The sequence below is a fragment of the Eschrichtius robustus genome, chromosome 3 (assembly GCF_028021215.1).
Source record: "Eschrichtius robustus isolate mEscRob2 chromosome 3, mEscRob2.pri, whole genome shotgun sequence".
NCBI lineage: Eukaryota > Metazoa > Chordata > Mammalia > Artiodactyla > Eschrichtiidae > Eschrichtius > Eschrichtius robustus.
In genome coordinates this window covers 48,573,371-48,600,414 of record NC_090826.1, presented here as the reverse complement: position 1 = coordinate 48,600,414, position 27,044 = coordinate 48,573,371, and the positions used below count along the sequence as shown (strand labels likewise).

The 27,044-nt window shown below is 43.3% G+C and overlaps 1 protein-coding gene across 1 annotated transcript in view; it reads left to right on the top strand.

Annotated features, from left to right (window-relative positions):
* The window catches only part of DAB1 (DAB adaptor protein 1), a 426,067-nt gene that overhangs the window by 260,900 nt on the left and 138,123 nt on the right, over positions 1-27,044 (top strand). The window contains exon 3 of the mRNA XM_068537987.1: positions 23,191-23,330. Within this exon, the coding sequence (XP_068394088.1) occupies positions 23,191-23,330 (140 nt within the window). The remainder of the gene's footprint in view (positions 1-23,190; positions 23,331-27,044) is intronic.

Here is a 27,044-nt window from a genome sequence, read left to right as displayed (position 1 = left end):
TTCTGTTGTTTAAAGCTGCTTATTTGTGGTACTTTGTTCCAGCAGCCCTAGGACACTGATGAACATCTGTCAGTCTATTTTAGTTCTTGACCTTTCTTCACTCTGTCCCTCTTCCTCCTGTGGCCTCCTTTAAATATATCCACGTAAGTGTGCTGCAGGACTCTCTTCAGGGACATACACCTGGGTGTGCTGCACACATCATTTCTGATCTTCCCAAGAGCACAGAGAAGAGGCATTCTCTTTTCTCTGATATGTAATATGTATTTTTTAATCCTCTGGGTAGTGTGTGCAGTCATCTTCGGCACACACATCCTGCTGCGGGAGATTTGACAATAAGACCAGCCTCGTGACGCCGACCTGAAAAGGAACAGCAGATATAAACACATTGCTGTTCCTGTCATCTTGAAACAACATTTTTTAAGGCATCTCAGAGAGCTGGGAAAAGAGGGATTCTTTTCTTCTAGGTCTCCTGTTTCTCCACTAGCAGGAAAAGATATTCGCAGGTGTGTGGAGTCGGCAGGAGGTACCAAGGAGAGCTGCTTCCCTGAAACCATCCTGAGTGATTTGCATTGTACGCAGTGAATACAGACCACCTCACTTTGCCATTCATATTAATTGAGCAATTTTTAAATGTAAAAGGGAGCCCCTTCTGGGTTCATGGTCAAGGCCATGCCCTGGTGCTTCACTGGGCATTTCCTTGAAATTGGCCCTATTTGGTACAGCTTTGCTTTAGTGTTGATGCGACATGGAAAAACCTCCACCTGACTGGACGATAGCATCCTGTCACCACTCTCAGCAGCTTTAATGTAAAGAAATTCAAACTCTGGGAACCAGCAGCCCTGATCCACTGACTCAGAGGAGAGTTTTCCAGCCACAACGCCAAACAGTCCCCTCTTTTCTCCAGAGCCATGTTGAACCCTTTGCCTTGATCTGAGAACCTAGGATCTCAGCTCCTTCAAGTGTTCCAGGCGGCAGTGAGGGAGCCAGGGCCCCCGCAGAGCGAGCCGCCTGCCGGCTGCAAAATTCCAGCGGAGAGAGGATTTTTGAAGTATCAAAAGCTCCACACCTGTGGGTGATTTCCATGCAGAGACAGAGAGCAAGAGTAGCCAACCCATGACCTCTCCAAAACTCACATCTATCCCAGCCCTTCGAGGTACAGAGCCATCCCTTTTGTTGTCCCAGACATTGCAGGAATACAAAGAAGATGAGGTATGTATAGGTTTGGCAGAGAAAAAGAGACAATGGGGCCATCTCAGAGGGCACTGGAGCTGGACTCGGAGATGTGCCTTCCAATCCTACGCCTGCCAAGTGACGAGGTGGGAAAGCTTTTCAAAGCCCCTGTACCTGCCAGCATCGCAGTATCTTTACTTGTAAAATAGGTTCATAATAAGTACCTGACAGGTCTGTTGCCAGGATTTTGTGCAATAGCGTAGGTGAATGTGCCTTGCACTTGTGTGTGTATCTGTCAGCCTGTTTTCTCTCTCCCGCATCTATCATCTGTCACATTTATTGAATGATTCCTATATGTTAAGCACTTTGCTAGGTATATTATATATTCATCAGTTATATACCTAAAGGAGGTAGGGTGTTGTTAATGGTTAAAAATCACACTACTTGAGTTCAAATAAATTCCAGCTGTCTGTGTGACCTTGGCCAAGCCCCTTTACCTCTGTAAGCCTTGGTTTCCTCGTTTGTGTAGTAGGGAGGCTAACAGTGTCTACACTAAGGGATTTTTGTGAGAAATCAATGAGGTGATGCTTGCAAAATATGTGCACCAAGCCTGGCACATAGTAAGTGCTCAATAAATATTAGCAAAAACAAAGAGAACTTGTTGAAGGGTGAGCTTCTCTGTAACTTCTAAGGGGATACACATACCTGTAAGGTTGTTGGGTGACTCCGTCTGCGACTAGATTTTAGCTGTGTTAGAAAATGTGTTTTGTAAATCAGTTGAGTTCTTTGGTTTAATGTGTGTGTGTGCCTGCTTCAGTTTATTTTTGTGTATTTCTTTAGTCCATAAGAAACTTTTCGATATGAACTAAAGGGAAAGGGACAGTTGGGAATGTCTGGGAGTGGAATTCATAGATCGAGGGAGAGAGATCAAGGGAAAAATAGCATTTTGGAAGGAACTCAATTCATCACATACGAGAGAACCAGGAGGCAAGACTCTCAACGTTTTGGACTGGTGGGGTAAGAGAGGCTCTTGCTCGTGACAAAGGAAACGTGCAGGAAAATGCACAGGTGTGCAAACATGGAGGATGTATTTGGGGACCTGGGTTCCAATGGGCTTTATTTGACTGAAGCCAGGATCTTATGTTGGGGAAAATGGCAGTGAGGAATTAAAAATGGGTTTTCTTTCTAATTGAAAAGACTGTGGTCTTCACAAGGGCAGGGAATGTGTCCATAAAGCTCGCCTCTAGCTCCCCAATGCTTAGCAAGTAGGTGTACAGTAAATATTTGATGAAACATTGAATCAATGAATGAGAAATTTCTGTTCCATTTGGTTTGGAGGGAAGGGGAACCTTTGAAGACTTGTGAATAATGGAATGACATTTATAAATGTATACTGTCTGAAGAGCATCTTATAGTTCTCTGTCAGATGGACTGGAGTAGGGAAAAAATCGTCAGGTAAACCAGTTTACCTGAAAAATTGTCAGGTCAACCAGGGTACCATGGAATTGTCTAGGGGGAGGTATAAGGACCAGAATAAATGTGGTGACAGTGAGGACATTTTAGAAATATCATTTACAATTCTTAGAACCTGTGTGAAAGCCACAGTAAGGTGAAAGGGAGATGAAAGTCTCTCCAGAGTGTCTACCTGGGTGAAGGATAGACTGCCCGTGACATTCATTTATTTGACACATGATACCTGCCTTGCACTGGGCACTGTCTTAGACACTGAAGACTCAGTTATGAATAAGAATCACAAGTGGTACATCAGACCTGCGAGTAATTGCACAGTGTGCTGGGTGTTGTCGCCGTTGTTGCCATAAACGAATAGTTAGGTTGTACGGCGACTGCACTTAAACTTGGCCTGGTGAGGCTTCGTGGGGGATGGTGGTGGGGAGGTGGCAGTGGTACTTGGCACTGAAACGGAAGAGCCAGTTTGAGTAAAGGAGAAATTGCTCATCTCAGTTCTGTACATATTACATTCTGTTCATTGTAAGAAATTTAGATGCCAGAATTTAGAAGGCAGATGAGAAGGTGGGCATGGATGGAGCTCAGGAGAGGCGTTGAAGATAAATATGTTGACAAAGGTGTCATGTAGGAGAGGGTGAGATTGTCAAGTACGAAATAAAGACCCTGGACAGAATGTTAGAGAAAACCTCCGTTACGGATCTGGAAAGAAAGGATGCACTGGTTAGGGAAGGAGGAGAACCAAGATGGTCACAGAAGCATAAGAAGACTTTCTTCTTCAAGAAAGAGGAGGCAGTGAGATGTCCAGTTGTATGGAGGGGCTAAGGAGAGTGAGCGTGGAGAGAGGACCATTGCAGTAATAATTCCTTGATGAGTTGGCCTTCATGAGAGCACATCCCATGTCATCGACTCCTTAGTGGCCTGTTGCTGTGGCATTTTTAGTGGCTTTGGAACCAGATAAGGCAGTTTGTAGATTGTCCAGGTCCTGGTTGCCTTTGAGATGCTTCACTTGTCACTGAGTCCTTTGCTAAAATGGGGGTAAAAGACTGAGTTCCGGCCCAAAGTGCAGCTCTGACCATGTCATAATCATGTCTCTGAACAAAGACATCCTGAACACCCACAGAAAAAACCTGACCTGGGCTTCACAACCCTCCAAAATCTGAGCCCAGACTGCACAGGTGGTGGATCGTAGTGGAAAGAGCATGAACTCTGGAGTCAGACGGGCACCACTGAATGCAGCCCTCTTGCTGGCTGTCTGACTTGGACAACTCATGCCCCTCTCTAACTCCCAGTATATTTTCTGTACATAGGCATCATCTGCCATGTGCCTAGTACCATTCCTGGCTCAGGAGGGATGCCCAGTAATGTGGAGCAGTTACTACTGTGCAGAGTTGGATAAAGGCTCCTTTGCAACTTTTCTGATCCTGCTTTTGCCTTTAACCATGGTGGAGGCTCTTCCTCCAGCCCCCACTTCACGTAAATCATGCGTATCATTTGACACCTGGCTTTAGTCCCACCTCTCCCTGAAAACTTGCTCCAAGGACCTTGCTTCAAAGTCCTGTTTCCCTCCTCCAAATCCCTAGGACAATACTCAGTATAATATATATGCTAGTTATTCCTGGGCCAACCTGGGCCATGACTTCTAGTGTTCTTAACTTGTTTTCCTATCTTGATTTCTTGTTTCAGTTTTAAGAGGTTTATGTATTACTTCCCTGACTCGACTGTAAATTCCTTGAGGGTAGAGAAAGGCCTTATAATTTATTGCATCTATAATTTGTAGCTCTTTTTTTCTTCTTTTTTCTTTTCTGTCTTTCCATTCTTTGGAAGACATGGCCTAGCAGGGAAAATACATTATTTAGAGTCACAAAGGCCTGGGTTTGAAATAATTGGCAGCCAAATGAAGATTATGTGACATGGAAGAAATTACCTACCCACTGGGAACACTACTTTCTTCATCTCTAAAATTGAAAACATAATAATACCCCCCTCATAGTGTCATTGACGGCATAAACACTGCATAATTGGTCCTCAGTTATGATGTTTGTCACCACTTCCCTGGGCCTTACTAAGTGTGTGATAATGAATATATCTATTTTGTCAGGATACCTTAAAAGATTTGCTCTGGAAGGCTTTGCATCCCACAGTCCCACACAGAAATGCCCATGCAGCCAGCCCTGTCCCATCCATCAGAATGTGGGATTCTTCCCTGTTCCTCTCTTAGTACATTGGTGGCACCTTCATTTATGAAACACCGCCTTTTTATGAAACTGTGTTTCTTCCGTTAGACTGGGGACTTCTTAAAGGGAGTAATTCCATTTACTCATCTTCTCAGGGAGACAACTTAGGTAGAGTGGAGAACACAGACAGATGTGGAAACAAACATAGCTGGAGTGAATCCTGGTGAATCACATCTTCTTATTGGCTATGTGAACTCTGGGCAGGTTTCCTGGCCTCATAAACCTGTATCCTCATCTGCACAAAGGGAGGTCATAGTACCCTTTAGGGCTGTTGTATGAACTAAATGAAAAGTAATGTATGCGAAAATGTTTATCACTGTACCTGGAACATAGCAGATGTTTAATACATGGGCAGCTCCAGCCCCGGGATGTCAGTTACATAAAAGACACTCACAAGGTGTTGGCTGAATTAAACTAAAAAAGATTTAATACTTATTTCTGTTTTCCGTTGATCCATTATATCTTACTTTTGCTGATTATCAACACTTGTCACATTTTCTCCGTGGCACTTTACTACAGTAGTTTAAGAAGCATTAGGATTGTGCTTGCAACCATATTGAGCTCTTTGGAAGGGAGGTGCTTTGTTGAAATTAGCAAGGCTGTGTAGGCATTCACGCTTTTGTTATCCGATCAAAAAGACTTGTCTGTTTTTCCTTGTTGGCAGAAAGGAGACAAAAAGAAGTTGCTTAGAAGATAATAGGCTCTTACATATAAAATTAACTGAAAGCTAAAGTTATTCTCCAGGGAGATAAACTACAAAATTGAGCAATTTGAGGTTTGAGATCTTGGTGATGACAGCAGGGGAAAGATCATCAAAATCCAAATTCTTTCTCTTCTCATGACTGTACTAGCAGGTATGAAGCTAGGGAGAGAGAATCAGAGATAATGTAGATTTCCTGGGGCAGTGACCTGGGTACCACCATCTACATCCCTTCCCTTCGGCAAGCATTTAGTGACTGTCTCCTGGCCACGCAGAGGTGGGTCAGGAGCCAGATGTACAGAAATTCACATCCATTATTAATGAAAGCTTTGTTGTTGCAAGTAATGAAAGTCAACTTGAATGGACTTAAATATAACAGAGGGACACATCATAAGGACTGAGAGCTGTCTCACAGACCTAAGGAAGGGCATGTGTGAGCTGAGCCTCTGGAAAGATGAACCAGGAATTTTCAGTCAGTAAGGACCCCAACAGTAATTTCTCTCTGTGCTCACTTCTTCCAGAACATCTTTTCCCTTGGCTTTTTATATGATTGCCTTTCTCTTACCTAGGCCAATGGCAGGGAAAGTTGGCCACCCAGAATTCTATAATCTAGTCATAAGGAAAGATTGACTCCTTTCTCTGCTTCAATTCTCAATTCCCAAGGATGGGGCTCTGATCAACACAGCTTGGCCCAGGTGTCACCATCTGGTTCAATCAAGAGGGGCCAGAGGGTCGGGTCATGTTGTATAAACACGGCCACCGTGATGGTACCTCTGTGGGAGAGGGCGGTCAGCTGGGGGTTCAATCACTGAGATTGGACAGATATCTTAAAAGTTGTCTAGTCTTGATGAATGAGGCCAGGTCCCAACTCTCACATAGTCAGTGAGATAAAAGCAGAAAAAAGCAGAAAAAAGCGGTGGTTTTATATGATGATGTCATACTCAGAAGAAGCCATGGTTTTTCAGCATTGACATGGTTCAGCCTGAGCTCTCGGGCTACATTTAAACTGGAGTGAAAAGAACTCATATTTATGGAACACCTCTATGCCAGATGGACCACTGTCACACATCCAGGTTACATTCCTAAACATCCAGGTAGGTCTTGTCTATTCCACACAGTAAATAAGGAACTTACTGTGACGTAGTGGGGCCTGGGGCCCTCGTGGCAGAACAGGCAACAGGAGGTTGCATCTGTCTGCTCCGGAATCCCACACACGTTCCACACAGCTGGAATTTGAAAGGCCTCGAAAGGAACATTAAGTCACCCGGTTCCTTTGGCTGTGTCTCCATCACTGATTGGAATGGCTTTGTCTCAGGAAGAGACACTGCCTTCCACTCGGGGTCCCTAAGCCAGATTCAAGAGTCATAGTTGATTCCTCCCTTTTCCTGTCTCTCCCACAGACAATCTATGAATGAGCCCTGTCTGCTTTTCCTGCAGTGTCTGTTTTGATTCAGCCCATTTCGCTATGTCTTAATCCACCCTCCTCGTCTCCTCTCTCACCTGGATCACTATGATACCTCCTGCTTCGACTTCACCCCCTTTTGCCAAAGAGCAGTCAGAGAAATCATTACAAAATGCAGCCATACAGGACAGGAATAAAGACGCAGACATAGAGAATGGACTTGAGGACACGGGGAGGAGGAAGGGGAAGCTGGGACGAAATGAGAGAGTGGCAGGGACATATATACACCACCAAATGTAAAATGGATAGCTAGTGGGAAGCAGCCGCATAGCACAGGGAGATCAGCTCGGTGCTTTGTGACCTCCTAGAGGGGTGGGATAGGGAGGGTGGGAGGGAGACGCAAGAGGGAGGAGATATGGGGATATATGTATATGTATAGCTGATTCACTTTGTTATACAGCAGAAACTAACACAACAGTGTAAAGCAATTACACTCCAATAAAGATGTTTAAAAAAGTAAATGCGGCCATATACCTGCGTAACCCCCGCTTGCCCCCCGCCCTACTATGGCGTTTCGCTGGGCTTAGAACTGAATCCACACTCCTTACCTGACCTTCTAAAGCGACCCATGAAGGAGCCCTGCCTCCCTCTTTCCTGCCGCTCCCATCCCCTCCCCCTTGGTTCTGCTCCCATCACACTAGCTTCTTTCTGTTTTGTAAACAGGCCTAACACACTCCCTCTCGGCATGACTGCCCTTTTCTCGTTGTTCACATCCCCTTTCAAATGTCATTTCTCCAGAAATGCCTTCCTGGACCAGCCTGTCGAAATTAATTGTTCCCCACCCTGCCCCCAGTCACTCTTCATCTCATCAAACTGTTTTATCATCTTCATAACACTTATCACTCTCTGGAAGGATCTCGTTCATTATTTATTTACCGGCTAATTCTCTTCCTTTCCCCTTCAGATGAGAAGCTCTAGGAAAGCAGGGGCTTCCTCTCTCTTGTCTACGACTCTTCCCTGGGACCTGGGCCGGTGCCATGTAGTAGGCATGCAACACATGTCTGTGGCATGAATGAATGACTATCAGGCTGCCTGTGTTAGAAATCCAGGGGCGTCAGGGTGGGGCCTGTACCCTTGCATTCATTACTGGCAGTGTCGGGGGCGGGGCACTTAGTCACTGTCTGTTCCAGCGCATTCCACTTAAACCCTCCATCACTGGGATTTATCTCTGAGTTTAATCAAATGTAACTTATATCGCAGCCTCCTCAGTAAATAATTGATTTTCCCTCTCTGTCGTCTTCATCACAAATACTTCTTTGTACTCTAAAGAAATCATTTAATCAGTTGATAGCATACACAGCCCTCGTGTTTAGAAGGCAGATGGAAGATAAAGCGTGGGTCTCGATCCCACCAGAATCTTCCAGGACCAAAATAATCTCCCTTAAAAAATAGTCTGCAGGCAAGTTGGCAGCAGAGAGACCCAATTAAACCCTCTTGTTTTCTTTTTTTTTTTTCTAATGGAGATGACCGCGTGAAAGTTGTAGCTGCTGCAGAAGAAAGTTCTCAGCCAGTGGCAGGCTGCACATGAAAATAGAAACCCTCGTTCATTTGTGGTTTAATTAACCTCTGTCTGGGTCCGAGAGCAGGCTTTCAAATGCCATTCACGCACGTGGGGTGAGAACTTCAGACTCAGGGGTTCAACTGTCCTGCGCTCCGCTGTGACCTCAGCTCACTGACTAAATCCCACTCTCCCGCTTCTCTCTGTGCTCTCAGTCATCCGGCTTTCCGTGGGCAACATGTCCAGAGTTTACAGGGATTCATGTGTAATCCAAATCCTACAGACTTCCTTCCTTCGCCCTCATTGTTTCCCCCAGTTAAGAACATTGGGAGAGGTAAATTTCGCATCTGTGTTCACATGTTTGTCTGTTTGGAGCCCACACATCTCCGGAGTGGAAGAAGGGCGGGGGGAGTAATGAAGTGTCAGCTCTGATACATGTAGAAAGACTCCATGGAGGCATTCTCTCAGGGAAAAATCCATCTTCCTACTGTCTTCAGGAGGAGTTCTCAGTATTGTATCTCTTTGCACTGTTTTAATTGGAAAGATCTTAACTGTCCAATGATAAGGGGTTGGTTAGATAAATTACGCTACATCTATAAAATGGGGGTGTCAGGCAGCCACTAAGAATCGTGTTCCAAGAAATATTAATATGGAAGAAAAGATACACTGCCCTGCCAAATGGAAGAAGCAAGCTACAGACGTACAGTATGAAAACATTTCTGAGAAATGTGCATTTGTGTGTGTATACTTAGGAAAAAGTTTGGAAGGGCATATACTCAAATGCAACCACAGATATCCCTGGAAGTTATCCTGGATAACTTTCCCTCTTTTTCCTCTCCTGCGTTTTCCAAATTTTAAGATTTGAGCATGTTCCTCTTTGTAACTGGAAAGAAAAAAAAAACAGTTGTTTTAAAGAATGGAAATAGAAAAAGTTTAAAAACATATCTGTTATTTTTTCATTGGAAAACAAGATCATCTTCACTTGTCATCAGCTCCCAGGGCTTTGTAGATGCCTAGTATCTGCTGTCATGTGCATTTGCCAAAGGGAGGCAAGTTGTGAACTTTAGAAAAGCAAACCCCACTGTACCTCCCAGTTCTGGTGGTGGTGAGGATCACCCCGCTCACTCTGACAGACTCAGCTGCCCGCGGCGGCTGGCGAACACTCCACAGTTTTGCCAGGGGCCTTTGTGTTGCATTTGGTGAGAGAGCGTTAGCTCTGGATTTGCCTTCTTGTTTAGGCTTAGCCTCATGGAACATCAAAGCAGGTTACATCATTGGGGCACTCGGCACTGCCCCCCCCGCCCCGAGCCCTCTTCCCGTCACTCTTGGATTATTGCAGGCACTTGCTAGTTTGCATCTCCACATCAAGACCCCCTCTCGGGCTTCCCTGGTGGCGCAGTGGTTAAGAATCCGCCTGCTAATGCAGGAGACACGGGTTCGAGCCCTGGTCCGGGAAGATCCCACATGCCGCAGAGCAACTAAGCCCCTGGGCCACAACTACTGAGCCTGCACTCTAGAGCCCGCGAGCCACAACTACTGAGCCTGTGTGCCACAACTACTGAAGCCTGCACGCCTAGAGCCCATGCTCCGCAACAAGAGAAGCCACCGCAGTGAGAAGCCCACGCACCACAACGAAGAGTAGCCCCCACTCGCCGCAACTAGAGAAAGCCCGTGCACAGCAACGAAGACCCAATGCAGCCAAAAATAAATAAATAAATTTATTAAAAAACAAAAAAAGACCCCCTCTCTATCATCTGTCAGAACTCCCTCCCTCAAATGCACTGACTTTGTACTGTCTTCCATCGAGTTCCCAGGAAACCAGTGGTGGAGATGGAGATTTGCTCTGGGGAACTTAGGAGAAGTGCCTTCAAAATCAACACTGATGGGGAGTCCGGGTAGCAGGGCTGAGCAGATGGGGGAGTTGAACCCTGATGCAGCTGCAACAAAGGCCCCAGCTGATCTCACTATCCACAGGGAGCTCTTGAGTGGCCTTCAGCGTCGTCCCCAACTGAGGCTTGGGGCTTGGGTTTTTATACTCAGCCTCATCTAATCCAGTTATTGATTAGATGCAAGCTTCGGTGGGGGTGGGGGGGAAGCGAGGTGAGGGGAACATGGCCTTGGGTGAGGTGACGCTTTGGTGGAGGAGAGTTCCCTGAGAGCAGCTCACCCAAGAGCCTTCCTGGGTCAGCATGTCAGCTGGGGGATGAGTCTTCAGACATAAAGCCGGGTCTGGGAGACACACCATCTGTAACCTGCAGTTCACAGAAAAGGAAGTGAAAATATTGTCAACATATGGTACCATCCAGGAGCTGTACCGCTGTGTTGGGTGCTTCACACATATGATTGCATAGAGTTCTTACAGTAATCCTGCAGGAGGAACGTTACTATCGTCACTTGCGGAGAGATGAAGTGGCTTGCTCTAGGCCAGGAGGTTCCGAATGACGAAGGGCTGAGGACCCAGGTCTCTCCTGGACTGTGTTCTTTCCCCTTCATCATGCTGCTGCTCCCCCACCCTTATATGCATCATCCTGTCTGGCCTTCATCCCTGCAGCACCACAACCATAATAGGACCCTTTCTGTTGCAAATGACAGAGACAAAAATACATTCAATGACTGTGGATTCAGACCTGTCCTTCCCCTGCCTTCTGCAATCCTATTTCTTACCCAGCCTCAAGTTTCACATTCTCTTCCTTAAAATTTTGTTCTGTTTTGTTTTCTTTTTTTTTGTGTTTGTTTTTTTGTTAGTTGTTTTTTTTTTTTTTTAGTTTCTTATTGGGGTAACATTGGTTTATAACATTATATAAGTTTCATGTATCCAACCTTATAATTCTACTTCTATATATGCTACAGTGTGCTCCCCACCAAACCTTTCCATCCATCACCATATAGTTGATTCCCTTTACCCATTTTTCCCTCCCTCCAGCCCCTTCCCCTCTGGGAACCACTGCTCTGTTCTATGCATCTACCTGTTTGCCTTAAAACTTCTTTGGATTAACTGCATTGATTTTTCAGCGCTCCTGGCTCTGCCTTTTCTGAGCTCTGTGGTCTTGGGCCAGTCTTTACCTCTTGGAGCCTTAATTTTCTCATCTGTAAGAAGGGACTAATAGTGCATGTCATGCTAGGTTGTGAGGAATAAGAGGACGATGAAGGGGAACATACATATTGTTTAAAGCCCATTCTGTGCCTTGCACTGTGGCATCAACATGAGATAAAATATTGCACACCTGGTGCATTCCCTTACACCCTTAGTGGCAGCACATACTGGCTTTACCTTCTCCGCCCCTTGGCCACTAAGAAAAAGACCCAAGCCCAGCCATACAAAGACCTGAGAGAGCGAATGGTGTGCGCCATCCTCAGGCTCCCGGTAAGCAAGTGTGAACAAGGAAAGCTGCAGATTAGAAGCCAGGCTGGTTAGTCCTTGACAGGCCCAAGTTAGCAAGATATACCAATCTCCTAGGCCTTCATGGAAGACTTCAGAAGGACTCGGCAATGGAGGGTTATAGACGTCTTTATAATCTTAAAACTGGAAGGTTTCTCCCTTTTTCTGTCTCACTGCTTCTTCCTCTTACATGGAGGTATGATTGGCTATTTTTCTATTATACCTGACTTCTGTTCGAAAAACGTTGCTAGGGATTGCAATGCCACTAGCCTGTTTAATAGCACCTGAGACTTTGGGCACCATGATGAAAACTTAAACTTGACCTTCCAAAGTTAGAAAACGCTATGTCTATATGTTTGGGGGAGGGTGTTGGAAACTCTGGGTAAGGAAAGTGAGAGCACTTTCCCTTACTCAGTATACTTCCTTCTTCAGCAAATATTTATTGAGTACCCACTCAAGGCCAGGCACTGTCCTAGTTGTTTGAGATGCACAGAGAGGACAACAGAAGACAATGCCAGCCCTCCAGGAGCTTACTTACAGTCCAGCTAGGGGGATTCCCGGGCCTACGTCCTTCCTGCCTCAACATGCTCTCCTGCACCAGGGGTCACCACATGGAGCGCGAGGCACACCCCACACTTATTGAGCATGATAGTCTCTTCAGTTTCCCTTCACAGAAACTTTAAAATGGTGTTTGAAAGGACAGTGCTAGGAAATTGTTGGTCTAAGGATCTGTTGGAGTGGCATGACGTGGCCAATGATTGTTTCCTTCTGTTATTGAGCTTATTAATGATGTCATACAATTTTTATAATAGATTTTTAAAGTTCAATAACAGCTGGCAGAAAAGAAGAACCAAATAAGTACTAGCAGACCTTTCTCTACTCGGAAAATGAAAGAAGGCCCAACTGTCAGAGCATAAGAATTGGGTCACATATGGGGTCACCAAAGGATCCTGCCTTGTACTTCTGTGGTTCGTAATCTGACTCTGCCTCAGAATCATTGGCCAAACTTTGAAAATGCAGATTGCCAGGCCCTCACATTAGAATCTCTGGAATCTTAGGACTTGGTTTGCTACAGAGAGGTGCCCACGGATGCCAGATACCCTTTCTACAGAGTTCTTTCCAGAAGTAGCAGAGAGGAGAACTTTTAAAGAAAATGTATGTATGAGTCATAGGTTGAATATTATTTTAGTTTTTGAATTAGTTTACCTTTTAGCAGTGATGACAGCAACCATGTTCATAAAAGTGCCTTTTAGCAGCCCCCTAAGTGTGTCATTCCCCTTGTTCTGCCCACTACCCAGCTAGTTAATTACACAAAAAATCAGCATTCTCCCCTACACAGTCAGCATACATAATTTCTTGTCCATTGCAAATCAACACCTGGATAACAGCAAGATAGAATTCTAAGTAAAATAAGTTATCTCTGCTCCTGGGCCCTGAAATTCCCCCCACAATCTGTTCTTACATTGGACAACCTAACAGACAATAGAGCTCTCTCAGCAATGGATAGAATGATGTTGGCTAGGCTGGGAGATGAGGGTGGGGGGAAACCTCTTTGAGATTTTCTTATCATCAAGATGGATGGCCTAGTAATTCAGAGAGATATGCAGAAGGAGGGAGGATGTCTCAGTTTGGGTACTGGGTTAATAATTCATAAGGTGATCTCCCTATAGCCTTCAGGAAGGAACATCCTGTTCTTAATTGCACCCTTATTCCCAGGCAACCAAAAAAAAAATTACCAAACAGCTGGGACCATCACTTCTAATGCAGTGTGACTTTGCTATGGTTAGCTTTGGGACACTGGTGCTTAATGTGAAATATATTATTTGGGGAGGAGGAAGGCAGTAAAGATTTATTGAAAGACTGCCACATGCCAGGGAGTGTGCTAAGAGCAAAATGTGTATTGTCTCATGTAATTCTTCTAACTGTCCTAGAGAGGAGTGCAAATAACTATAATGTTGTACAGATGGAGAATCTAACACTCAAAAGTTAAATGCCTTTCCTGGAATCGCACACACACAGCTGGTCACAGAGCTACTGCCGTGCCTTCTGACTGCAGCGTTAGGCAACCACGCCCCTCACTGGCACCATGGCCTTGTACCGCTGACCCTACTTCCCTGTGCTTCTGTCCCCTCTTCCTCTGAATGGGATGCAGTCTTTGCCTTCGAGGTTGTTCTGACTTTTCAATAAGACAGTATGCGGAAATGGGACAGACATCCTTGTTTTCAGATATCATCCAGCTTTCTCTTCCTCCTTCCTCATTCTAGCCTCCCTGTTACAGACTGAATGTTTGTGTCTCCTCCCCCCACACCCTCTAAAATTCATGTATTGAAGCTCTACCTGCCAATGTGATGGTATTGGAAGTGGGGCCTTTGGGAGGTAATTAGGGTTAGATGAGGTCATGAGGGTGGGGCCCCCTTGGTGGGATTAGTGCCCTTATAAGAAGAGGAAGAGAGATCAGAGCTCTCTCACATGCTCTTTCTCTCCACTAAGTGAAGATACAGCAAGAGGGCAGCCATCTGCAAGCCAGAAAGAGGGACCTTACCCAGAACCAAATCTGCCAGCACCTTGATCTTGGACTTCACAGGCTCCAGAACTGTGAAAAATCTGTGCCTGTCATTTAAGCCACAGTGTGTGGTATTTTGTTACAACAGCCTCAGCTAAGACACTTCCTTAGATGTTTAAGTATCTAAAAAAGAGGAGTGAATACTCAGCTTGATATAAGAAATATCTTGATGTTGACCTATACTAGACAGGAAAATACTGTAACTGTCAAAAGTTAAAAGAATTAAAAGGATCCACAGCCAGACTGCCCACGTTAGAAAAAAACAGTCTTGGCTCTTGTGTGTGTTTCTGTGGCCATGCTCATTATCTGGGATGAGTGGGGGAGGTAAAGAGAGAACAGTCTTGGGTGTGAAATCTCTTTTGTTTGGCCATTAGCCATCTTTAGTGAACAGCCTGGAGTGGGAGACTGATTACGACTCCAGTCGATTCTGTGGGCTCTCTGCCTCAGTGTCATGAAAAATGCTAATTGCCTGCTTCTTTGGGCTCCTGACTTCTGACAGAGGGGCTTGTTTCTGTTGAAGTTTCTGCAAGGTCACTCCCAGTGTGGGACCTCCATGCTGGCAGTGCCTTCTGCTCCAAGACAGGGACGTGGTGCTCTTCCTGACAGCATCCTTGAGGCCTTTTCAAAATGGGGAGTTTACTCGGTGCCCTGGGGACTGTCTCCATTTAAACTCAGAGTCATTTCCCGGGTTATGAGATGAGCAGGTTGTGATGAGGCTGAGAACCGCTCTTCCCTAATGGCAGGAAGTGCAGTCAACAGTGAACTAACTGCAGGTGTGACATTTACTTTATCCCGTTAGGACTTTTATTCCTTGAAGACTTAGTGAATCACACTCATGGGATGGATTTGAGATAAAGTCTGTACGGAAGGGGTTTGTAGTGACCCTGTACACTTTCCCAGTGTGATCCAGACTCTGGGAGTCCACCAGCCTCTTTTGAATAAATAAATAAATGCATTCATGTATTGAATTATTCAATACAGCTGGGAACTGTGGGTCCACTCTATGCCAAGCACCATGCTAGGTTCAGAGAACACAGATGAATCAATCCCTGCCCCCACCCTCAGGGAGCTAACATGTAGAGGAGACAGGCATGAAGACAAAGTCAGTGAGGTGCCCTGGTGCTGTGATGGATGCTGTGAGCGAATTGAGTGAAAATGTGTCTATTTGTTAGGCAAATGCCAGGCTCCGGGGATACCTTGGCTAACAAATCTAACACAGTCCAGGCCTTTCTGGAGCTTACAGAGGAATGAGAAGGAGGAATTTAAACGGATTATTACAAATGAGATTAATTTGTTGCAAGAAGGCAGGGGGATTATCAGGAGAATACTATGGACACATCTCAGAGGGGACGTCCCAGGTAGATCTCTGGGATGGAGAAACCTGGACACATGGCATTGTGCTGAGACCTCAGGTGTCGGAGGGGAGGGGTGAGGGGATGGGGGAGGATAGGGAAGGGTGGTGGCTTCAAGGCCCCAAGAACAGCAGGTGTAAAACTGCAGAGCACAGTGTGCTCAGAGCATGGCTTGTTGGAGGATCTGGATGAAGGCCACTGTGGCGGGAATGTGAAAAGTAAAAGGGAGGGTGGTCCAAAATGAGGTTGATGAGTTCAACAGGGACCATATTTATGGGGGCCTTGCAGGATATTTAAGGAGGTTCATTTTAGTTATACAGAAATATACCTATTTTAGAGCTGTATGCTCAAAAATCTTTTACTGATAGAGATATGATTAAAAAAAAAGAAGAAGAAAGAAAAAAGCCCTGGAGACCTGCTTCTATGGCCTTGGGCAGACCTGGGATTAAATCCTGGCTCTAGTACTTACCAAGGTGAATCAATTTAAGCAACATGACCTCTCTGAATTTCTGGCTCTGGATCTAAGATATGTGGATAGGACCCACATACGATTGCCTTAACAGTAAACTGAGCTCTACAAAGCACAGCATACAGTTCTGGCCATGGTTAGAGTCTCTAAATATTAGTTTTAAATGTCTTCATAGACGGTTAGCTCTCAGAGATCTCTGGAGAGCATTTTCTCTCTATGAATGCTCATTGGTACATGGGGAGACTGAGCCCCCAAGAGGATAAACGACTTACACATAATCACATAGGTGAAGGTATAGGAACAGAGACCACACTTGAATCCAGGCCTCCTTACTTCCCAGCCAGTTACTGCTTTTCTTCCATGGGGTGTGGTCTCCAGGCATAAACCCTGTATCTTCCTCCTTTGGAATTCCAGTCAGTGGTATATTGAAAATTCAATTCTCAGATTACTTGGAGAGTTTTGGATTAAGATCCTTGACAAAGCATCCCTTGTAGTGATTGTTCATCACTGTTGTCTGTTTATGGAACCTTGTAAAGCCAGTGCACCAGGGCAGAAATCTCCAAACCATTCCGCTTAGGCTCCTTTCCTCTGATGTGAGTAGGAAAGCACTAATAAGGTGGTGCCCCTCAGGCCCTCCCTGTCTCCCAGGCATGTACACCCAGCCAGCCGCAAATGCAACTGAGCAGTGTTTCTCCCACTTAAGGAGATCCCTTGGAAACATTTAAAAAGAAAGTCTTGGGCTTTTAAGAAAACAAAGAAAACTCTGTGAAAGTACCTTTGCTGCATAATGTCTTTTATTATTACTGATTTTTATCCTTTGTGAACTGGTAACATGTTTAAAATATTATTATCAATTTGAAAACCCCAAATCAAAATTTTGTTTTGAAATTCTCATTCTGAGGACCCAGTTTGAGAAATAGCACCTCCAAAGAAATTTTCTACATAAAAAGGTTGCTGTTCGACCACTTGCTGTTCCTGGTGAGCTTCCAGAATTACGAATGTCTGAATCAACTCAGTCTACCGTATCCCTCCCACTAGGCTCACAATCTCAATGGGTGGGATTTAGGAATGTGGTTTTTTGTGTCTATGTGGTGTGTGTGTGTGTGTGTGTGTGTGTGTGTGTTTTAAACAGGTGATTCTTCATTAAACTAGAATTAGAAAATGACTGCAATAATCTATTGACTTTTCCACTAGAATGTAAGCTCCATGAGTAGAGGGATATTTATATATTTTGGTCACTGCTGTATCTTTAGCACCTTAGAACTTACAGTGAGCACTCACTATATATATAAGTGAATGATAAATCAACCAATAATCAATCAATGAGAGCTTTATACTTCCCCAAATGTTGCTGCACTGTTGTTTTAATCTAATCCTCACAATAGACCATAACATAAATAGCTCCTGTGGCCCAAAGAACAAAGCCCAAAAGCTTTAGCTTGGCTTCCAAAGCCCTTCATGATTAGACCCCTCTAGCCTTTGTCAGCATCACTCAAGCCATGTGTTTGGACACAGTACTTTGCAAGCACATTGATTGTCTCAGGCTTACCCCAGATCAATCTAATCAAAATCTGTGGAGTGATATTTATGAAAGCTGCCTAGATGATTCTAAAACGTAGTTAGGGTTGAGAAACGCTCAGTCTAACCTAATTACTCACTGTCTCTGAATATTACCATAATCTTCGTTCCTCTAGGAAGCAGCTTCTTTGCTTCTCTACCTGTTGAATCCCTGCTTTTTCACCAGCCTCCCTCAAATGGCATCTCAACTCTGCAGCTGTTGCTAATCCTCTCCTCACCAGACAGAAACAATTCCTCCTCCCCTCAGCTCTGTGTGACATTCACAGTCGGGGTCATATTTTGTAAAGCTATGTATGTCTCCTTCTGAATTGTGGCTTCCAGACAGTAGAAGAGACACTTTTCACTTACCTGGGTACCACAGAAAGCTAGCACAGTGCCTTGCACAAAGAACACTCTGAGGCAGTGCAGTGTAAAGATGGTGATAATATAATTAGGGTGACCACACAATTCACCATCCAAACTGGGATACGTTTGAGAGTAATGAGGGGTGCTAGTAATAATAGCATCAGGACAAAAGGTATAAACAGGGACTGTCCCAGACAAACTGGAAGTATGAGCACCTAGATAACAATGGCCAACATTGACTAGCTCTTAGTGTTTGCCTGTCACTCTCCTACATGCTGTCTGTGTGTCATTTCTTTGACCTAAACAATGACCCTATGTGGGAGCAACAGTTTTTATCTGCACTGAACAGAGAAAGATGCCGTGCAAGACATGTAAAGGAACTTACCTAAGGCAACACAATTAGGGGAGGGGTGGGAGAGGCGGGACTTGAACTCAGGTCCTCTGAATCCAGAGCTCATGCCGCCCAGTGGAGGAGCTCAGGACTCAGAGTACGACAGGATGAAGCTCTATTCACCGCTCAGCTTGAAATAACTTTAGGTACCTCTCTGGCTTTAGTGTCTTCATCCATAGAATGATGGCAATGCCTCCTTCCAGTATCCCTGGAGGATTAAATGGGACATGGTATGAGAAGACCAGGCGAGGTGTGTGTGCTTGTGATGTACTTGTCTTAAGAGAAAGCTATCTGCCAGTTTACTGTAGGCTCCATCAGACATCTGTTCAAATAGCTGTGACACAAAGCGAGAAGTAGTAAGTGCTATGACAGGTCACAGGAGACCCCATAGCCTAATGGGTAAAAGCATGACATTTTGCCGGAGACCTGGGTTCAAATTCAGGCTGTCATATTTGAATAGACATTTCTCCAAAGAAGATAGGCACATGGGCAATGAGCACATGAAAAGATGCTCTGTTTCATTAGTCCTGAGGAAAATGAAAAATGCAACCATGAGGAGATTTCACTAAACACCTACTAGGATGGCTAAAGTTAAAAAAAAAAAAAAAAGACAATAAAAGATATAGCAAGAACAGCTGGTAGAGAAACTGGAACCCTCATACTTTGCTTGTGGGATTCTAAACTGGTAGAGCCACTTTGGAAAAACAGCTTGACAGTTCTTCAAAAAGTTAAACAGAGTTACCATATGACCCAGCAATTTCTCTCCTAGGTATAATCCTAAGAGAACTGAATAAATATGGCTATGTAAAAACTGGTACAGAAATGTTCATTGTAGCACTATTCTTAATAGCAAAGAAATAGAAACTGTTTAAATGTCCATCAGCTGTTGTGGTATATCCATACAATGGAATATTATTCAGAAAGAAAAAGACAAAGTACTGATACATGCTATTAAATGGAATAATCTTGAAAATGTGATGCTAAGTGAAGGAAGCCAGTCACAAAGGACCACATATTGTATGATCCCATTTATATGAAATGTAATTTGCCTCCAGAACAGGCAAGTCTATAGAGACAGAAAGTAGATTAGTGGTTGCCTAGGGCTGGTGGGCTTGGGGAAGATGGGGAATAACTGTTAATGTGTACAGGGTTTCTTTCTGGGTTGATGAAAATGTTATGAAATTAACTAGCAGTGATGGTTGTATAACTCTATGAATGTACTAAGACCACTGAATTGTACACTTTAAAAGAGTGAATTGAATGGTATGGGAATTAAATCTCAATAAAGCTGTTATCTAAAAAAAATTCAGGCAATGCCCTTGGCTTTGGGTATTGGTGTCATCTTCTATAAAATAGGGCTTATGACACAGACTAACTCAACGAGCAGATGTGAGGATTAAATAAGAGATTGCATGTAAAACTCTTGGCACAATGACTGGTATCGTAAATGCTCGATAATAGATGATTTTCCTTAAATACATGACCTTTCTCCTGTCCATCCTGAAGCAGAGGGTCAGTGGTGCTTTCAGCAAAATAGGCTGGGGATTCATGATAACTTAGGATGCATGAAGATTGACCCTCTCCCTAACACTCTCAATTCGTATGTGCCTCTGAAGGAACAGCCTTATGGCTCTGATCTCTGTTATTTATTTCTTAACTTACATATTTGAGACCTTGCTCAAGATGTGCTCATGAAAAATTACCCTTTTAATGGTGGAACATTTAATGAGAAACCGGATTATCTACTGCATAAGTGCCCTTCATACAAATTAGCTTGGCCCTGGGTCCTAATCTAAATTGGGCTCTCTACTTTCCTCTAAATGACCTAATATTTTCTTATTAATCTCTGCCCTCGTTCACCTGATCTGGCTCTGCTTCCTCTTATGAAGCATGCTCCTCAAAAGAGCTCTGTGCCCTGACAAATGTTTCTTAAGGCTGTCTTTGTATCTGACTTACGGACATTTTTCGGACATGACCTGGAGGCTGGAAGCTGTTTCTTCCATTTTCAAGCCATCTCTCCAATGGAGTTTTAATGCTGCCAGTGTATTAAATATCAACAGATTTGGGCCAGGTGAGTTTTGGTAGAAGTTTAGATGGGGCTTCACAGGGAAGTCGGATAGATGAGAAGCAGTTAATCATCGTGGTTCAGAGAACAGGCTTGAAGACACAGAACACAAGCAAACCATAAGCCTGGGCTTTGGCATCAGTCAGATCTGGGTTCAGGTCCCACTCAGTGAGTTTGGACAAATTACTTGGCCTCCCAAACCTTCAATATAGATCCTTGTCTATAAAACCTAAGTAATAGTACCTACCTCTAGGATTATTTCCAGAGCTAAACAAGTTGGTGCATATAATGAGCTTTGTACAGGACATGATAAATCCTACCTGCTGTTGTTATTATACTTAAACTTTGGAGGAAGTTCCAAATAGTGAAAGGGATGCTATTAGTGACTGAAATAGTGTCAGGAATTGAAGAGGCAGAGATGGTATTTGTGATAGAATAAGGTAGAGTAAGATAACCTTCCCAAGACATAGATCAAACCATAGGCCACTCCTACCAAATATTGCATAATAATGCAGGGAGAGGTGACCTGTGGTGCCCACAGCTAGGTGTCTGTACGTAGAGGGTATATCATGGCAAATGTTCTTCTCTTTGTTGTTAGCCTTAGTCTCTGACATCTGCCCTCACTGATCCCGGAGGCTTAATTTTTACATTGATCACACGTTCAGACGAATCATCCATGTGTTATATTTGCTTTATGGAAAGTAATTCAAGAAGTTTAATATGCTAGAAGTCAGCAAGGATGCGGTAGAAAAAATACCAAATGGGATTTGGGGACGACAGGTCCAGGCCTAACTATGCAGACGTCCTTCTTTTGTGTTTTCCTGCTCTCGGCATTGTATCTTCTGTGTGCTTCTTTTACTGATCTGATAACAGGGGCGACAACTACCATTTATAGAAAACTTACCATGTGAATCCATGCTTTGCACATATTATCTCATTTAAGTTACTATTCATAATAACTCCTAAAGTAGATATTTAATCTTCATTCAACAGTTAAGGAAACAGAGGCTTGGCAGATAGTTTAGTTGGCTTACAAGTGAGAGAGCCATGATTTGAAATGAGGATATCTGGCTCTAAAGCTTATACCTTCTTACACATCTAGCATAACGCACTACACATTTTTGTTTGCAGTCATCAAAAACTTGAGCCTCTAGGGGCATAGACTTTGTCTCATTCATCTGTTGCCAGTGAATAATAGCATCTGGCACAGAAGCAATGCTCAGTAAGGGATGAATGAATAAATGAATGAAATGCAAGCCATGTTTCGTCAATAGAAAAGCATTATATAATGGTTAGCTATTGCTGTTGTTTTTTTTTTCTATTTTAAGTGTGTCCTCAAATAATTCTCAACCCCACATAATGGAAAGGCCTCAGTTTGTCCATCATGTGGAGAGAAGAAATGGGCTGAATTATCTCCAGTGTCCTCAGGTCTAAGTGTCAGACTGATGAAAGAAGGCGTGATAGAGGAGGTATCAGAAGTTGAAGCTAATGATATTCCAGGAGATGAATATCAGAAGCCTAGGGCATTCCAGGTTTTAAGAACCACATGAGCAATGCCCCAACCTGTGACTCCTTTGATGGGAGTTTGCTGAAGTTAGAGATTTGAATTCCTATGTATTCTTTTTTTTTTTTTTTCCTGACTATGTGAACGTGGACAAGCTACTTGAACTCTGTGACCTTCGTCTTTGTCATCTGGGAAATGGATATGGTTGAGTCGTTGTGAAGAGGGGGTAAAGTTTATAAAATATCTCACAAGAAAGATGTGCTAAGTTCACAGTAACTTTATTGTCTTCATTTTATGTGGATGTGTTTGAACTTCTGGTTGATGTGTCTCAGCAAAATATTATGCTAATAATTATTGAGAAAGCTGTTATGAGGTGTGGGCGCACCGTACCAAGGAGTATGGAAGCCTCTTTCTGTACACGCATGAGTTAGCAGAAGAGACATTGTAAAATCATTTTTTGATAATTGCCCCCGAGTCACTGCTTGATACAAAGCAATTACTTTGGAGTCTCACTATAAAACAGCCCATGGAATTGGGTGTAAGGAGGGTCTTGGACCCGGGCCAAAGTCATATTAAATGCTGGAAATGCCAGAGAGGCTCAGGGCTAATACTATTGTAACAAGAATGTCAGACATAAACTCCTAGTGGGTGATGATCGTTTGTTGATGACCTAGTGTGTATCAAAATCCATGTTGGGTACTTTATACGTGTCATCATGTTTATTTATCTTAATGCCCCTTTGGGATTGGTTATTTTTAACTCTTTTTTTTTTTTTTTTTTTTCTGCCTGAGAAAATGGAGTCTCAGAGAGAATTGTGTAATTTGCCTGAGGATTTAAAAGGACAGAGCCAGAATTTGCATACAGGAGTCTTACCATTCTTTTGTCCGTGGTCCAATGATTTGACTTTCATAGCATGTAGGTGAACCAGAGAACCAATCTCGGAGCTGTGGATATTTAAAGCCAATGGGGCCTGAACACCTACGTATCTGAATCCTGCATTTCTCTCTTTTTAGGTCAGGATCGCAGTGAAGCCACTTTGATAAAGAGGTTTAAAGGTGAAGGGGTCCGGTACAAGGCCAAACTGATCGGGATTGATGAGGTTTCCGCAGCTCGGGGAGACAAGTTATGCCAAGACTCCATGATGAAACTCAAGGTACTGCGCAAGCATTTTAATTTAGATAGTGTGGGTTTGATATGACCGAGAGGAAGAAATGATTACAGTCATTCTGGTAAACATATTTTTTTATTCATATACTGGTATATTACTTGGTACACTGATGACTCACTGCATTTATTTATTGGGAGGACATGTCAATCATTTAGCAAATGTTTGTTAAGCATCTCCTATGTGGAGGTATTTTGCTAGCCCCTGTTGTACGGTTTTTGAGCATATCACATTTTATTCAATTGTATCTTCACTGTGAAACGCCTGCAAAAATAAAAGTACAAAATCATCAAATTGTACTGTCACTCAGATTTTATAAATTTTCTACTTTACTTTTAAATAAATTTTATATATTTCACCATATGATGAATATGGTAAAAGATGATATATTAATAAAAAAGCTGATTTTATTCATTCTTGAAATTTCTATTAATGTCCCCCAAATGCTTTAAAGGGAAAATGTCATAAAAAGTGATACGTAACTAGATATTGATATTTGGCGGTATCACAAAGAGATTGCTGATTTTAAATGCTTTAAAGAAGGCTTTTCATTGAGAAAACTAAGAAAGAAATTGAGAAAAATTTTAATGTGCAAAATAAGAAAATTATGTTCTTAAATAGCCTTTAAAAACATACAAAATTGAACATTGTTTGTTCCCAGATTCTGGTCTCTATGTAGCCTATGTCTCTTTTTTAAAAAAGTAATATAAAATATTAGAAAAACAGGTGATTTAGCAAGAAGTTTATAAGCTATCTTATGCACTTAAGACCTATAATTTAATTATTTTCCTGATTATAGAATTCAAAAAATGCTCATTGTAAAAATTTTGAAAATACAGAAAAGTATGAGGGAAAATTAAACGTATCCACAATCCCACCACAAAAAGAAAAATCAGTGTCAGCATTTTTGTGTGTAACTAACACTCTCTCTTTGTATTTTTATATACATTCGTGTATATGTATATGAATCATACACATATATGTAGTGTAATCGGAATTACTATTTATGGTTTCATATCTTGTTTTCTTTCTCCCTAATGATATATCATGAGCATTTTTTCTTACCTTCTGATAGTCCCTGAGGATACAACTTGGTCAATGTAATTTTTTTTAATGTAAGAAAAAGGGAAGAAAAGAAAAGCAAAGGAAAGACAAAAGAAAACAAGGCTGGCCAAGTGCCTATTAATATTAAATGCGACAATATCTATAAAACACCCTCTATATTGCCTTTTCTTTGATAGATGCTTAATAAAGCACAGGTATTAATTTTGTTTGTACTGTACACATTTTCTCAACAGTTTAACATGTATATCAGATGCTAAGACTCCCTGTAGTATAGCTGTAGGAATCATTCTTTTTACAAACTCTTTTAATTTTCGAAACTGTGTATCATTCCTTTGTTTTTTTTTTTTTTTTAGCTGTTACACAGCAAACTTTATTTTAATGGTTATGAATCTACTACAAGGCATACTAGGAAAAGGTATAAAAGACATTAAAATCATGAGTTCACAGATCGTCTCCTTGGAAGAGGTTAATGTATCCTTTTATAAAAAATAATTAAGCAGGACTTCCCTGGTGGTGCAGTGGATAAGACTCCACGCTCCCAATGCGGGGGGCCCGGGTTTGATCCCCGGTCAGGGAACTAGATCCCACGTGCATGCCGCAGCTAAGAGTTCCCATGCCGCAACTAAGAGTCCGCGTGCCGCAACTAAGGCCTGATGCAACCAAATAAATAAATATTTTAAAATAGTAATAATAATAATTAAGCAATGTTATAAGATTTTAGGACAGTCCAGTAATGAGCCCCCTTCTTCTGCCAAGTTCAAGTCCGAGCGATAAATACACAAAGGAGTCCAACAGGAAGAATTCTAAATTCCAGCTTCATGACTGATAAATGCTGGTCTGGAGGAGGTGACGTAGACACACAGCCACAGGGCATCCTTGAAAGAGACAGGCCATTCCACTTGGTTTGTGGGGCAGTTGGATAACTGCAGCGCTCCATGTTCACGCACCCTGACCCCTGCTCTGCCCCAGAGCAGAACTGTGATTCACGCATGAGGTCAGACCAGAACGCAGCCTCTCTGCCAGCGGGTAGACTGCAGAGAGAGAACCCAGAAAGACTGAGCCAAGGAGACCCTAGTCAAGAATGGGGATAAAGGCCTGGATCTTGATTCTTGCTGAAGTTGCTCCTTCCTGAGTATGAGGCCAGGCAAATGGAGATTTGCTTTTGACAGATATTAATTGGAAGACATCAAGAAGCTCTCCAGTGGCCTGGTTCTCACCCAGAGCCACAAGTCTGCTGAGAACAAGAAAGAGGCAGGTGCATCTCCCCCCAGCGTCCTGGTAGATAGCGTTCAGCAGGCATGGGCCACGGAGCACCTCACTGACAGCTGCCTTCATAGAAGCACGGAGGTCTCAGCGTATGTGAGACAGGAGTTGGCCTGTGTGCCCTGAAGTTCTCCCTCAGGATGAACACTGGGCCAGGCTAGCTGTACCAGGCCTGGCCAGGATTGCCGACCTTGCGTGTGTGTGTGTGTGTGTGTGTGTGTGCGTGGGGGGGGGGGTGTTACCTGCAGTGAAGTGCCCCATCTGTCACCCCTTATAACTGTGAGGTCCCCAAAGCTCTGGAGAGTTGGACCAACCATAACACGCTCCTGTCAAATGCTCTGAACTTGTTGACGGTTCTTGGTTCCCAGACAATTGTCTTTCGTTATTTGCAGGTTGCAGAGAAGAATGTTGACATTTCTGCTCCCAGTAGTGTTTCTTTAAGAAACGCAGAAACATAAATGGTCGATTCTCCATTTGGCCACCTGCCCAGGAAGGAAAGGCAAAGAAGTACAAAATGCCTGTTAGCCTTGCAAAAAGGCCCACTTGTTCATGTCAGGCCATAGGAGAAAAATTTTTTTTTAATCTGCTTTTCTTTGCTAGGCTCTCTGAAGCTGGTGCCTCTTCCTGTTTTAGAGAGTTTTCTCTTGGATTATAGAGATTTAAGAGGGGATTCATAATGTGAGTATGAGTGAGCCATTGCCCGTCCACCAGCGAAGCCACATTGTCATTGTATTTTAATTTAGTCAACAACGCACTTTTACATATATTAGCTCTTTCGCTCTTATGAGGTAGCTGTTAGCCTCCCTGTTTTGTAAATAAGAAATCTGAGGCTCACGGAAGTTATAGGATTTGCCCCAGAACCTTCATTTAATCTGGGATAAGCCCAGAATTCAAGCCTGTATCTCCAGATGCCCAGTGTTTGATAAGATATAGTTTAGTGCTTCGTTCTATTCTGTTTTGTATCTGCGTTGAATCTATCCTGGTTCCCCAACTAGAGTTTAAGCTCCTACCAGTAAGCTACATGGCCCCACATCATTGATTTCCAAAGCAGTCAACTTTCAGAGGTATCGGGCAAAATGGTGGTGGTTGAAGCTGTGGGAGAGATGGGCTGATTACAGAGCCCTAAGTAAATCTATTAGTCAGGGTCCTGTAAGAAACACCCAGCCCGACTAGGTCAGATGAGGATACTTTAATGCAGGAGCGACATACAAAGGTTAGGCAAGGTTAAGGTAGCAAACAAGAGCTGGTGAGGCACTGGAAACTAAAAACAGTGGGAAGCTGTTACCATCCTAGGATGAGATCTATTTACTGGAACCCAGGGAGGGCGAGATTGAGGACAAAGTCCCTTCCCTCGCCGAGCAAAAATAAGCTACT